A 14,480-nucleotide genomic window follows, 5' to 3' on the forward strand; every position below is an offset into this window, starting at 1 on the left:
ATATTCTTCATTCAAAGTTCTACCTGCTCTGGAATGTTTCACAGGGCTGACTCCTCAATACCAGGAGTTGTGGACTCTGGAAAACTGCCACCTTGCCTGTTGAAGTGGAAAAATCAGTATTCTGAACTTTTATCCTGGCTCTCTGATGTGATCATATGTGGTATTTTCTACCCTTTTTGTAAGTAGAAGAGGGAAGTACTTGTATTCAAGACCAGTACCTGCCAATTTCAGTAACTTCTGTGACACAGAGGAATAGAAGACTGAGGGAAGGTGACTTACATTGCCAGATAGGGTTAACAAAGAAATATGTCAGCCCTGACGAGTTTTGCTCAGTGGTTAGAGCATTGCCTCCCCACCACAAGGATCTGGGGTTGGATTCCCTGTCAAGGGCGTGTACCTCAGTTGCAGGTCCAATCCCCTGCCTGGCTCTGGGTATGTGCAACTCATGTGTCTCACATCGATGTTTTTCTCTCTCTCTACCCCTCCTCCTTTCCTCCCACTATCTAAAAATCAATGGAAAAAATACCCTGGACTGAGGATAAAAAAAAAAAAAAAAGAAATATGTCAAAGAGGAAAAAAACATCATTTGCAAAGGTTAGACATATGAGAACATACAGCATATTGGTAGAATACAAGTAGATCAATGTTGTTGAGTTATGTGCAGATTTAGACAAACCAGTATGTATTGAAGGATAGAGAGAGCAGATTAGGAATATCTTGCATGCTGTGTTTAGGAGTTTAGTCTTTATCCTGTAAAATAGTAGTTTTCAAAAGTTCTGCAGCATCACTCAGAGGTTGCCCGTTCTCCCTGCACACTGTGTTCTCCCCTGTGCCTACCTCCCTTATATGGTCTCTCTTTACCTGTTTGATGTTTTGCCTTCGTTGAACAAATGGTTCAGCATGTAAAAAGAGTTTAGAAACTGCCACTGAGGTGTTGATATTTCATGTTCTAGCAGCAGTTTAGAGAACAGATGAGAACGGTGGGAGACAGAAATAGGAGAATACTAGGGATGCTATTCAAATAGTTTGGGCAAGAGACCTATGGTATCTGCTTATTAAATAGTACTGGAGAAGTGGAATTGGTTGTAGAGCTACTTAAGAGGTACACTTAGGAGGACATAGTGATGAAATGAGTGAGTGGCAGAAGTGTGGGAACAAGGCAAAGGTAGTTTGATGGGAAGGAGAATGACTCCCTGTTCTCTCCCTCCCCCCTTTTTTAACCTCCTTTTTTTGTGTGGTTCCTCTTCACACAAAGGATGTCAGCTGTAATATAAGTTAGTAGAGCAAGTAGAGGAAACACCAGTTCTTTTTTTCTTACTTTACTACTTTATCTTTTTTACCTTTTCCAAATAGACCTTACCACCGATTTCTACTGTATGAGATCCAAATGAGATACAGTAAATGCAAGAGTAATTCCCGTCCATCCCCAATATTTAAAACTAAAAATGACATTTTAGCCAACTTTTCTTGGGGGAAAATACAATCCCCTGGTAATTAATCTTAACTTACTTTCCTTGAAATTAATCTTTTTTATATTTTCATAAATTTTGCAAACTCATAAGAAATGTAAAAAGTTTTCATAACTAGCTTAAGCCAAAACGAGACTTAATTTTTCTTAATGTAGCCTCAACAGATTTAAATTAAAGATTGTAAATTAATTTTTTTTAATTAAATCTTTATTGTTCAGATTATTACATTTGTTCCTCTTTTTTCCCCCCATAACTCCCCTCCTCCCAGTTCCCACCCCACCCTCCGCTCTCACTCCCCACCCACTGTCCTCATCCATAGGTGCACGATTTTTGTCCAGTCTCTTCCCGCATCTCCCACACCCCTTTCCCCCCCAAGAATAGTCAGTCCATTCCCTTTCTATGTCCCTGATTCTATTATAATCAACAGTTCATTCTGTTCATCAGATTATTTATTCACTTGATTCTTAGATTCACTTGTTGATAGATGCATATTTGTTGTTCATAATTTGTATCTTTACCTTTTTCTTCCTCTTCCTCTTCTTAAAGGATACCTTTCAGCATTTCATATAATCCTAGTTTGGTGGTGATGAACTCCTTTAGCTTTTCCTTATCTGTGAAGCTCTTTATCTGACCTTCAATTCTGAATGATAGCTTTGCTGGATAAAGTAATCTTGGTTGTAGGTTCTTGGTATTCATCACTTTGAATATTTCTTGCCACTCCCTTCTGGCCTGCAAAGTTTCTGTTGAGAAATCAGCTGACAGTCGTATGGGTATTCCCTTGTAGGTAACTGAGTTTCTTTCTCTTGCTGTTTTTAAGATTCTCTCTTTATCTTTTGCTCTTGGCATTTTAATTATGATGTGTCTTGGTGTGGTCCTCTTTGGATTCCTTTTGTTTGGGGTTCTCCGCGCTTCTTGGACCTGTAAGTCCATTTCTTTCACCAGGTGGGGGAAGTTTTCTGTCATGATTTCTTCAAATAGGTTTTCAATATCTTGCTCTCTCTCATCTTCTGGCACCCCTATAATTCTGATGTTGGTACGCTTGAAGCTGTCCCAGAGGCTCCTTACACTATCCTCGCATTTTTGGATTCTTTTTTCATTTTGCTTTTCCGGTTGTGTGTTTTTTGCTTCCTCGCATTTCAAATCATTGACTTGATTCTTGCGCTCCTCTGGTCTGCTGTCGTGAGTCTGTATAATATTCGTTAATTCAGTCCGTGTATGCTTAATTTCTAGTTGGTTCCCCAATATAACATCGAGGGTCTCATTAGTTTTCTTGTAGATCTCATTAAGTTTATCGGCGGCTTCTAAACAGTTCTTGAGAGACCTTAAAAGTGTGGTTCTGAACTCTATATCTTCCATTGACAATTTTGTCCTGTTTCTTTGTCTCCGCATTTTGTTATGCTTCCTTGGTGCACCCCCTAGTGGTCTTTGTTCGCAGTCTTATAGTTAAACCTTGATTGTTGTAGCTAATACCAGGGAGGGTTTGACCTCCAGGCCAAGTGGCTATGAGAATCAGCTGTGTCAGCAGTGAGAGAACTTCTGTCCTCTAGGGAGGTGCTAATCTAGCCTTTGCCTGAGGCTATCTGGCAAATGCCTCTGTGCAGGGCTTGGGCGGGGCGGGTCGCACAGGATCAACAGGGTGGGCTGGAGAGAGCAGTTATGGTGGCTCTCAGTCCTGTCCCCAGGGGCTCTGCCTCTCTGAGTCCCAGCACCCGCTGCAAAGCTCGGAGAGAAAGCTGCACTCACTCTGACTGAAGCCAGACAGTCCCGCTTCTCCCGTTTGAGTCTGGGTCCCTAAAGACTCGCCCGGATCTGGAGCTCAGAGTCTGCGACTCCCTCCCGATTGAAAACGCCAACGGCGCCCTCCACCGCCAGCCTGCTCCGTGCACTCCGCACCTCAGAACTTGACCTCAGCACCGCGCCTCCTCTGAGTGTCTGTATGCGTTTCTCTTTTCTCCTAGTTGTAGGACTTCCACTCAGCCAGCGTTCCTGTGGTTCTGGGTGATGTCCGTTCGGTCTTTTAGTTTCACTTTTGAAGTAGTTGTTCAAAGCAGCCTAAAGATTGTAAATTAATTTTAATTAATGTTGTTTATAATATAAAAAATTTATTGGTAGTGTTGAATAGTTGATCTACTAAAAGCATAAGCCAAAGCAATATGAATAAAAATATTGCCTAGGTATAATTTTATACAAAATTTTGAAAAAAGGGACCTTATAGTGATAGTCAAAAATAGTTTAATAACTGTGTATGGTACCAGGTGGGTACTAGAATTGTCAGCTGATCACGTCATAAATTATATAATTGTCTAACCTCTAAGCTGTACTCCTGAAACTAATATAAAATAAATTGAATGTTAACTGTAATTTAAAAATAAAATTAAAGTAAAAGATAAACATTTTCTTACTCAGTGATATGATCAGGCTCAGATGTAGGCCTAGCAATTAGATTACTTCTTTTATAGGCTCATATTTACACAAAATATTTTTGAATCTTAAAAATAAAAATAAAATTGTATTTTCCTCTTTAGTGCAAATTTACCTCTTTAATGTAAAAATTATATTTACCTGCTGTGCTTGTTCTTTGCTTCACAAATACCAATTCAGGGTCAAACATGAGATAAGTGAGCACATACAAATTTCCTTTTCTACTTAAATGAGACCATTGCTTAGTTTGCTCTTGATGTTCAGTGAATAAGAAACAGATGTTCAAATGTGTGAGGCATTAAAAATTTCAGCATAATGTCCATTGTTTTCCTATGAACAACAGGTTATTCTTTTCTTCACAGAAATTCAGAACTTGTCTGGGACAGATCAGTAAAACTCACCTTGAATGTGTAAGACCACAGCTTTTCTTCCTTTTTTCTCAAGTCAAATTCTCACAATCAGAAGATTCAGAAAGAGTTCACCAGTGATACACTTGTGTTGAAAGGGAAGGATAATCTGTTCAGTTTTTTTCTGCAACTTCTCCAGGTGGTTTCCACAAGACTTGAGACTTGCTGATATCCTTCTACACTCAGGCCCAAGCAGCAGAGGACACTTTCCAAGATTTCTTTTTGTAACATGATGTTTTCCAAAAGTTAGTTTTTAAAAAATCCAAGAATCTTGTCCCTTGAAGTAAAAAACATTTTCCTCATACTTTACAGGGACTGAAGAGTAAGTGCTACATTGGCTAGTTTCTGCAGCCATTCTTCATCTTCACAGCACTCAACAAAAATCTAGCTTTCTTCTGTCTTAAAAGGACCCCTTTCAGTTCAAATACCCTGTTGAGAACTTTTCTCTGCTAAGCCACTGGATCTCTTTATGTAGTAGGAAATGTTCTTTAAACATTCTGGAGTGAAGTGACCTTTGCTTAATGAAGTTAGTCATTTTGAAGCATCTTCCAGAACTTTTTTATTTCGTCTCAAGAGTTTTTGACACCAGAGTACAGGGATGCATTCTGAGTCGATTCAGTCCCCAGAGAAACAGATGTCCACACAAGATTTGATGTGCAGGAAGTCCCCCATTCAGAGTTGGCTATTGGAGTATTCTCACTGTGTTCAATCATTTGCTGGGAGCAGCCTAGAGGAAGCATGGCCAGGAGTGAATGTTGCAGTGGATTCCAAGGTGAGGGACTTGGGGGCTGTCCAGCAGCTCTGCTCCTCATAGCAGGTTCTGTGAGAGGGATATTGAGCAGGACAGCATATGGCAAATCCTACTTCCCTCATCCCACTTGGGCTTTGACATCATCCCACTTTTGGATACCTTTCTTATACCTGCTCACCTTTACACCCCCACTCAGACATTTTCATTCGACTTTGTCTTTGACCCCCTGGGCTTGTCCACTATATATGGATCCCTTCTCACCCTTCTCATAGTCAGGCTTTGTCACTCCATTTTGGCCTACTTCTCCTTCCCTCCCTCACATACATGAGATAGTCCTGTTTTTGGACTGACTCTTCTCTGCTGGACTGTTACCCTGCTTCTCACACAAGTATCTAACTTGCTTGGCTTCACTTAATGGCCTTAGCATTACATTGTTGAGAGAGGGCATTGTAGGAGGGAATGGAAGAGCCATCTGGGTTTCTTAAATATATAATTGGCTAGAATATTGTTCTATTGAGAGATGTAAAGAAAATAGGAGGATCTAAGAACAAATTGGGGGGGTGGTGAGAATCTATGAGTGTAAACAGGATTTGGGTTTTAAAATAATTTAGGTTGACTGTCAGACATCCTGGTAAACTTAATAGGCTCAGTACGGGGGTTTGGCTGGAGATAATAGAATTGGTTGTCATTAGCTTCTATGTGATAGTTGAAACCCTAGGTTTCAAAGAAACTGCAGAGAAGGAAGGAGCTGTCAGTGGAGAGCAACAGTGCTGCCTGAGGGATGATACCACGAAAAGGATGATATCTAGGGAAACTATGGGACAAGAGAGTTGTAAAGGAGAGAGAGTGCTTGTTCAAAAATGGTAAAAGATCCATTGGGGTTTAGCAAACAGTTTATAATTTAGTTATAATAGAGTAAACCCTGATTGCAATTAGTGGAGGTGAGTGGGAATGAAGAATTAAATTTGGTCAATACAAATATATGTATTATAAGTAACAAATAGATACTGCCATGTGGATTGAGAAATAGTGTTTTGTGTCCTTTTTAGTAAAGATATATTTATATGATTGATGAGACGTGGATTTAAACTTTTCAGTTCAAAATTATAAAACTTGAATACTTGCTCTTTATATGATAATATTCTCCATAATCATTTTGTGTTGATTTTGTTAAGCCACTTTTGATCAGCCACTTTTGCAGTCTCTGGGAGATTGCCACTTTAATTACATATATTACTTCCCAGTTATCTGAAGCATAGGAGCTTTGGAACTAGAATCACTCAAAAAAGCATTAATCTTTTAAATCACATATTTGTTTTTTATGGCATGTGCTGAAAATAACAAGAAATTTGACAGACACGGCCCCGCGCCCGCGCCTCCCAGGCTGGCTGCCGGCACCCGCACGCCACGCCCGCCTCGCTCCTGGTTTGGGGGCCAGGGGGCTCTTCCCGGGTGCCCCCAGGCTGAGCCTCTACTGGAGTTTTCTTTGAAGTTAGCTGGCTTCTAACTTGGCAGCTCTGCCAGAGGTGGGGAGCAGTATGTCCTACGGTGGAGAGGTCAAAGGACACTAGCCATGGCTTCGGCTTCCTTGAAGAGGTTGCCTCAGAGCTGATTCTCCAAGACCAAGTCTCCAGGGTGGACAGTAAGGGGGTGAGGCCCGCACAGCGCCAGCAAACCCAGGGCTGCATTATGATCATCGTAAGCCGGGGGCACTTTTGCCTACATGGGCTCCTTCCTCCATAAAAATATTTTTTAAACTATATTTTACCAACTTGTGGTATAAAGATGCGTATGTAAATGTTATGCATTAAAACATTTTCTCCTACCTAAAAAAAAAAAAAAAAAAAAAAAGAAATTTGACAGACACAATGTTTTTAATGACTTAGAAGATAATCTATAATAATAAAAGCATAATATGCTAATTAGACTAGATGTCCTTCCTGACGAAGACAGGACTGCGAGGGAAGCCAGGGTCCCGGGTGCCAGAGGGAAGCCGGTGCTGGCAGCTGGAGAAAGGAAGGCCTACTCTTGCACGAATTTCGTGCATCAGGCCTCTAGTTTATAAATAAATGTTAATATATATTTATACCTTATCAGTTTCAAAGTACTACAAGTGACTTGCTTAGTGCAGACTCCAACTTTTAAAAATGTGTTTAAAGCAATTGATATTATATTTGTGGCTTGCTTTAAAGTTCTTCTTTGGTAGAGAAAGAATGCTCAGCACATTACTGACTTTAAAAAGATTTAATAATTATTTACTCACTAAACAAATTCTATGAGGACCTGCTGAGGCAAGCATTTTTGTAGGTGCTTAAGATAACAGTGGTGGAAAGGAAAGTCTCTTTCTTTATGGAACTTAAATTCTAGTGGGAAGAGGCAGATAATACATGAATAAATGGGTAGTCACTTACATAGCAGGCACTATTCCAGTGCTTTTGTACGGTGCTGTGGAGAAGGCAAGGAGGAAAGGGAATGTGATGCACGGGAATTATTATTTTAAATAGGATGATTAGGGAAAGCATCATTGATTAGGAGATATTTGAACATAGTCTGAAGGAAGTAATGGGAAGAACCATGCAGATATATGGGGGAGAACATTTGGCAGAGGTGATAGCCAGTGCAAAGGCTCTGAGGTAGCAGCATATTTTCCTCTTTAAGAAAGAGCAAGGACAGAAAGAGAATAGTAGAATATGAGCTCAGAATGGTGGGATATGTGTAGGTTATATAAGACCTAACAGACAACCATAAAAAAAAAACACCCTTTTTTATTGTTGTTGTTAATCCTCACTCGAAGATATTTTTTTCCCCTGCCGATTTTTAGAGAGAGTGGAAGGGAGTGGGAGAGAGAGAGAGAAAGAAACCTCACTGTGAGAGAGACACATCAATTGGTTGCCTCCTGCACATGCCCCCATCAGGGCTGGGGATTGAGCCTGCAACCAAGGTATATGCCCTTGACCTGAATCAAACCTGGGGCCCTTCAGTCCTTGGGCTGATGCTCTATCCACTGAGCCAAACCGGCTAGGGCAAAATACTTTTATTCTGAATGAGAGGGGGAGGCTTTCTTTGGATTTTGCATTAGCAGAGTGATCTTACTTTATCGTGTATTACAGATACTTAGTACTAATCAGGTTGGCCATAGTAATTAACAAATAAATCGCTAATTTGGAGTATAGAGAGTTACAATATAAAGTCAGAGTGAGTGAGCCGTGTGGCCAGAAGAGGATGACTGGTGGTTAGGGAAGCCCTATTAGAATTTAGTGAATATCCTAAACTCCTTGCGGAACGTGATTCGAAGCTCTGAATTTCCTTCTGGTGATTGGTACACTGTAGTTTCTTTTCTTGCCATCATTGTCTTAAGTTTTTTAAATGACTATTTAGCTCAAACGTAATGGATCTTGCCTGCCTTGTAACTTCTGGAAATATTAATATTGCACAGTTATTTGGAGGCTCTGGCAATTTGCTTAAGTCAAACCTTACTTTATTAGAGTACCTCAAGCATGTCAAACCCGTGGCCAGTGGGCTGCACACCCAAGACAGGTGGCCCGTTGGCCACGAGTTTGACATGCTTGGGGTAACCAGTATTTCTCAGTGTCTGTTACAGTTTCAAGGTTAGTCTTTGTCTTGGACTCTTGTTTTGAGGCTCCTAACTCTAGTTAACTCTGAGACAGGCTTTCAGAGCTGTTTGCTTAATGTGTACTACTCCCACTTTGAATCTTTTAAGCATTCTGACATGAGCAGTTCAAATGATTTTAGATAATCAAAGGGCTTTTGAAAGCAAGGTTCAGAAGAAACTAGTTGAAAAGTTTGTGAGAAACTGGTTAAAAAAATAAAAGGACTGAAATTAGGTCTGAAGTATCACTGAGTAAACAGGTACGAGGACTAAAAGTTACCTTGTATTTTCTAGGACTTGGAAAAAGTCACGAAGTAGTTCTGTTTTACCTAAATGACCTTAATTTTGAAGTTTTTTTTAAAATATATTTTTTATTGATTAAGATATTACATATGTGTCCTTATCCCCACGTTACCCTCTACCCCCCCCCCCCCCCCCCGGCTAATTTTGAAGTTTTGAGAGTAAAATCATTATGTTACTTCATCTTGGTATGGAGCTGACTGTGTCTCCCCCTTTAGGCACCCTTAGGTTAGGACCTCTCTGGACTTTACACTACAGTGAAAAATGCTGCCACAAGAACACTGTTCCTCCTCTTACAAAAGGAAAAGTAATCCAGTGATTACTTTATAAAAAGTACAGCTTTATTTCATTTTTTTGAAAAATTTGGTGATGAATACCTATATTGGAGCTTTCTCCAATCATTTCTCCTCTTTTAGATGACCAGAATCATAACAATAGTTAATGCTGTGGCTTTTTCATTGATGTCAGAATACTGTGTGAATCTTGCATTGCATGCAGTGCTCTGTCTAGAGGAGTTAGATTAAGTAGGTACAGTCCATTCTAATTATTTGCAGATTCTGTATTTGTGAATTCACCTACTCACTAAAATGTACTTTTTTAAAAATATGGCTTTTAAAAATGGATTTCAGAGAGGAAGGGAGAGGGAGAGATATAGAAACATAAATGATGAGAGAGAATCATTGGGGATCACACTGGGGATTGTGCCCGCAGCTCGGGCATATGCCCTGACTGGGAATTGAACCATGAACTCCTGGTTCTGAGGTCGACACTCAATCACTGAGCCACACTGGCCTGATTAAAATGTATTTATAACACCAAGTAAATACTTACATCCTTTCACAGTCATTTATGGACATGCCCATGCACAGAGGATGAAAACATTTGTCACCTGGCACTCATGTTCCCAAGTGAGATCGAACAAGGTGACACTCTGCCTTCTTATTTCAGCTTTCATACTATAATTGTTTCCTTTACCAAGTCCATTTAGTGAAACATTTTTCACTAAAAGTTTTTCGTGCTTTTATTGGTGTTTAAAATGGTTCTCATGCGGTGATGAGGTGCTGCCTAGTGTTGTGTTGTGCCTTATGCAGGACATACCTGGGTTGGATAAGCTTTGTTCAGGCATGAGCAATAATGCTGTTGACCGGGAGGTCAGTGTTACCAAATCAGAAATAATATTTTTAAATAGCATGTCTTTAAATAGAAACCCTCATTATGTATTGATTGGTTGGCAAAAATGTCATGACCAGAGGCTTTCAGAAACTTAACCCTGTGTTTCTCCTAGGAGCTATGGTTCAGTGTTTGTGGCAATTTTATAGAACACAGTTACTGTAAATAATGAGAACAGACTGTGTTTAATTAAGGGTGGTGACTTACAGACTTAAGGTATGTAAAACATTTCGTAATCCCCTCTCTCTGAAATCACTGTTTTAGGTCTATTTAAACACATGTATACAGAGTTATAATGTAAAATCTAATTTTACTATGGGTTCTGGTCAGGTTAAAAGCCATTGATTAACTTTTAAAGAAATATTATTCTCTAGAAAATTAATATGTTCCTGAAACATATTGAGGGCTGAGTAAATAGGGATTGTAGTGATTCTGGTTTTGGAAAAGAAGGTAATATCAGTGCTAGAGAGTATATTCTTATGTAGTTATGGGGACTGAGGCCCATGAAAAAACTCAGTTGAGAGCTGCTTTGCTAGAAGCTGGCAATCTTGAGAAATTTACTTAATCTCTTACTCAATTGCTTGTCTGTCCTTACTTTGAATCATTTTCATTCTCATTATGCCACTCGAGGAAATTCTACAATTTAATGTCAATATATTAGCCACCAGATTTTATTTTACTGACCTCCAGTGTGATCTCACCATTTATTGATAAAAACATAAGTGATGTATTTGATCTATGTTGACATTGTATTCTTCTACTGATAAGAAGAAATAAAAGCATCCTGGCATTTTACTTTGATTTTTTTTTAGGGTATATGTAGGATTCTGTTTATTGATGTTTGTATTTTTATGACACAAATCCGAAATTATACAAGAAGTTTTCTTTAAAAAAGTTTAGAATTAGAATTTCAACAGCAAGAGTATGTATTCTTTTGATAATACTTCATTTATTAATTTTCCTGTATGGCAGTTTCAAGTTTTAGATCATGGGTACTTAATTTTTTAGAAAAATGTGGGGTTTTATAAACTCTTTTTTAAAAGGTGTTTTCTACCCCTTAAAATATTTAGGAGCTGATTCTGCTTTCTTATTAATTATTGGATAAATATTCTTTTAATTAGGCAATTAGCTTACTTATTAGATTATTATTAAAACTAATTTTATAGAAATACGGTGTTTTTTTTTATTAAGTCTTTATTGTTCAGATTATTACATTTGTTCCTCTTTTTCCTCCCCATAACTCCCCTCCTCCCAGTTCCCGCCCCACCCTCCGCCCTCACTCCCCACCACTGTCCTCATCCATAGGTGCAGGATTTTTGTCCAGTCTCTTCCCGCATCTCCCACACCCCTTTCCCCACCAAGAATAGTCAGTCCATTCCCTTTCCATGTCCCTGATTCTATTATGATCACCAGATTATTCACTTGATTCTTAGATTCACTTGTTGATAGATCCATGTTTGTTGTTCATAATTTGTATCTTTACCTTTTTCTTCTTCTTCCTCTTCTTAAAGGATACCTTTCAGCATTTCATATAATGCTGGTTTGGTGGTGATGAACTCCTTTAGCTTTTCCTTATCTGTGAAGCTCTTTATCTGACCTTCAGTTCTGAATGATAGCTTTGCTGCATAAAGTAATCTTGGTTGTAGGTTCTTGGTATTCATCACTTTGAATATTTCTTGCCATTCCCTTCTGGCCTGCAAAGTTTCTGTTGAGAAATCAGTTGACAGTCGTATGGGTATTCCCTTGTAGGTAACTGAGTTTATTTCTCTTGCTGCTTTTAAGATTCTCTCTTTATCTTTTGCTCTTGGCATTTTAATGATGATGTGTCTTGGTGTGGTCCTCTTTGGATTCCTTTTGTTTGGGGTTCTCTGCACTTCCTGGACCTGTAAGTCTATTTCTTTCACCAGGTGGGGGAAGTTTTCTGTCATTATTTCTTCAAATAGGTTTTCAATATCTTGCTCTCTCTCATCTTCCGGCACCCCTATAATTCTGATGTTGGTACGCTTGAAGCTGTCCCAGAGGCTCCTTACACTATCTTTGTATTTTCGGATTCTTTTTTCATTTTGCTTTTCTGGTTGGGTGTTTTTTGCTTCTTCGCATTTCAAATCTTTGCCTTGATTCTTGCGCTCCTCTGGTCTGCTGTTGGGAGTCTGTATAGTATTCGTTATTTCAGTCTGTGTATGCTTAATTTCTAGTTGGTTCTTTATCATAACATCGAGGGTCTCATTAGTTTTCTTGAGGATCTCACTACATTTATCGGCGGCTTCTAGACAGTTCTTAAGAGACCTTAAAAGTGTGGTTCTGAACTCAATATCCTCCATTGACAGTTTTGTCCTGTTTCTTTGTCTCCGCATTTTTTATGCTTTCTTGGTACACCCCCTAGTGGTCTTTGTGCGCAGTCTTGTTGTAGTTAAGCCTTGATTGATGTCGGCAATACCGGGGGTGATTTGACCTCCAGGATAACTGGCTATGAGAGTCCGCTGTGTCTGCAGTGGGAGAGCTTCTGTGCTGGATCTCTAGGGAGGTGCTAATCTAGCGTTTGCCTGAGGCTATCCGGCAAATGGCTCTGTGCAGGGCTTGGGCGGGGGCGGGTCCCAGGGGATCTACAGGGTGGGCAGGAGCAAGCAGTTATGGCTGCTCTCAGTTCCGTCCCTAGGGGCTCTGCCTCACAGAGTCCCAGCTACCGCTGCAAACCTCGGAGAGAAAGCTGCCTTCGAGTTCCGACCGAAGCCAGACAGTCCCGCTTCTCCCGTTTGAGTTTGGGTCTCTAGAGACTCGCCCGGATCTGGAGCTCAGAGTCTGAAACTCCCTCCCGATTGAAAACAACAACCGCGCCCTCCGCCGCCAGCCCGCTCGCGCGCACTCTGCACCTGAGTATTTCACTTCAGCACTGCGCCTCCTCTGAGTCTGGGTATGATATTCTCTTTCCTCCTAGTTGTAGAATTTCCACTCTGCCAGCCTTCCTGTGGTTCTGGATGATGTCCGTTCCGTCTTTAGTTGTTTTTCTGAAGTGGTTGTTCGAGGCAGCAATCTCTGGCGTTAACCTATGCCGCCATCTTGGTTTCTCATCTGGTTTTTGTTTTTAATCCTCACCTGAGGATATGTTGAGAGAGAGAGAGAGAGAGAGCGAGAGAGAGAGAGAGAGAGAGAGAGAGAGAGACATCGATGTGAGAAAGAAACATCGGTCACTTGCTTCCTGTAAACTCCCTGACCGGGGATCGAACCCAGAACTTTTGGTGCATGGGAGGACGTTCCAACCAATTGAGCCAACTCACCAGACTTAGGAATACAGTTTTTGTTTAATTTTAAATTTATGAATAGCAACAGAAAATTAAAATTTATATGTTCATTCCCATAACCATTACCAAAATAGGTTAGAGAAATCCCATCCAATATACTATGTACTACTTGAAAAAAATTTTACCTGCCTATCAGATATTTTCAGCCTCTTCTAATATTCTGGAATTCCTGTCATCTGACTTTTAGCTGTGTTGTTTATTTTACATTACCTATGCTTTACATTTGATTTTTCTGCTTGGATTTACCAGTTTTGATCAGGTCTGTTTTTAAGAATCTGCATTAATTTGAAAGATATTTACATGTCACACTGTAAATATGACAGTCACTGAACTTTATTGGCTTAAATTAAGGCACTCTTTTCTGTTCCCTCAATCTAACACAAAGTTCCACAAAGATAGAGATTTGAATTTTTGTTATTTATAATTGGTGACAGAACTGTTCATTGATGATCAGTTCCAGTACTATTTTAGAAATGCCAATAATAAATTTTCTATTTGTTGATAGGCTGCTTGCTATTCTTTATGATTTGTTTTATGAACTTTGTTCTCTCATCTTTTCACTTTGTAAGTTACTCTTAATGTGTCACTCAACCTGTTTCAATCTTGTAAAAATATGCCTGTTAGTTTGGGCACACAAAGGGCAATTTGCTTGGGGCCTGCATCATTCCAGGCATTGTCCCTGATTTCATGTGTTCTGTGTGTAAACATGCAAGTGAAAATGTCCTTGTCAGTGTTGAGAAAGCTACCTTAGATATAGTTACTAAAGCAAGATTTTTATTCTCTCTTTGAAAATAACCTATGTACAAGAGATTTGCCTTTATATAATTGCGATACAATATATATTCACTTGTGATTTAAGTCAATGTTTTTCAGTATCTTATTTTTAACCTGCTTTCCTGTGATGTTTTTCAGTTTGTCTTCGACATATATTAGCTGCTAAGGTTTTGATGACCTTTGTTTTCTGGAATTTACCTTCTGAAAACAGTGGATAGATTTAATGTGCTTTTTCTAAGGAACTTTACCTTCTATCCTTGTTCAAAACTGATATAGTTA

At 39.5% G+C, this 14,480-nt stretch overlaps 1 protein-coding gene across 9 annotated transcripts in view; it reads left to right on the forward strand.

Annotated features, from left to right (window-relative positions):
* The window catches only part of FBXW7 (F-box and WD repeat domain containing 7), a 192,012-nt gene that overhangs the window by 88,948 nt on the left and 88,584 nt on the right, over positions 1–14,480 (forward strand). Inside the window, exon 1 of one of the 9 annotated variants that reach the window (XM_059697831.1) lies at positions 4,270–5,069. The exons of 7 other annotated variants lie outside the window; for them this stretch is intronic. In XM_059697831.1, the coding sequence (XP_059553814.1) occupies positions 4,896–5,069 (174 nt within the window). In that variant the 5' untranslated portion in view covers positions 4,270–4,895. Of the gene's footprint in view, positions 1–4,269; positions 5,070–14,480 lie in introns of those variants that run through there. One more of the 9 variants, XM_059697838.1, reaches the window with a different exon arrangement.

This window comes from Myotis daubentonii, chromosome 5, assembly GCF_963259705.1.
Source record: "Myotis daubentonii chromosome 5, mMyoDau2.1, whole genome shotgun sequence".
Classification (NCBI taxonomy): Eukaryota; Metazoa; Chordata; class Mammalia; order Chiroptera; family Vespertilionidae; genus Myotis; species Myotis daubentonii.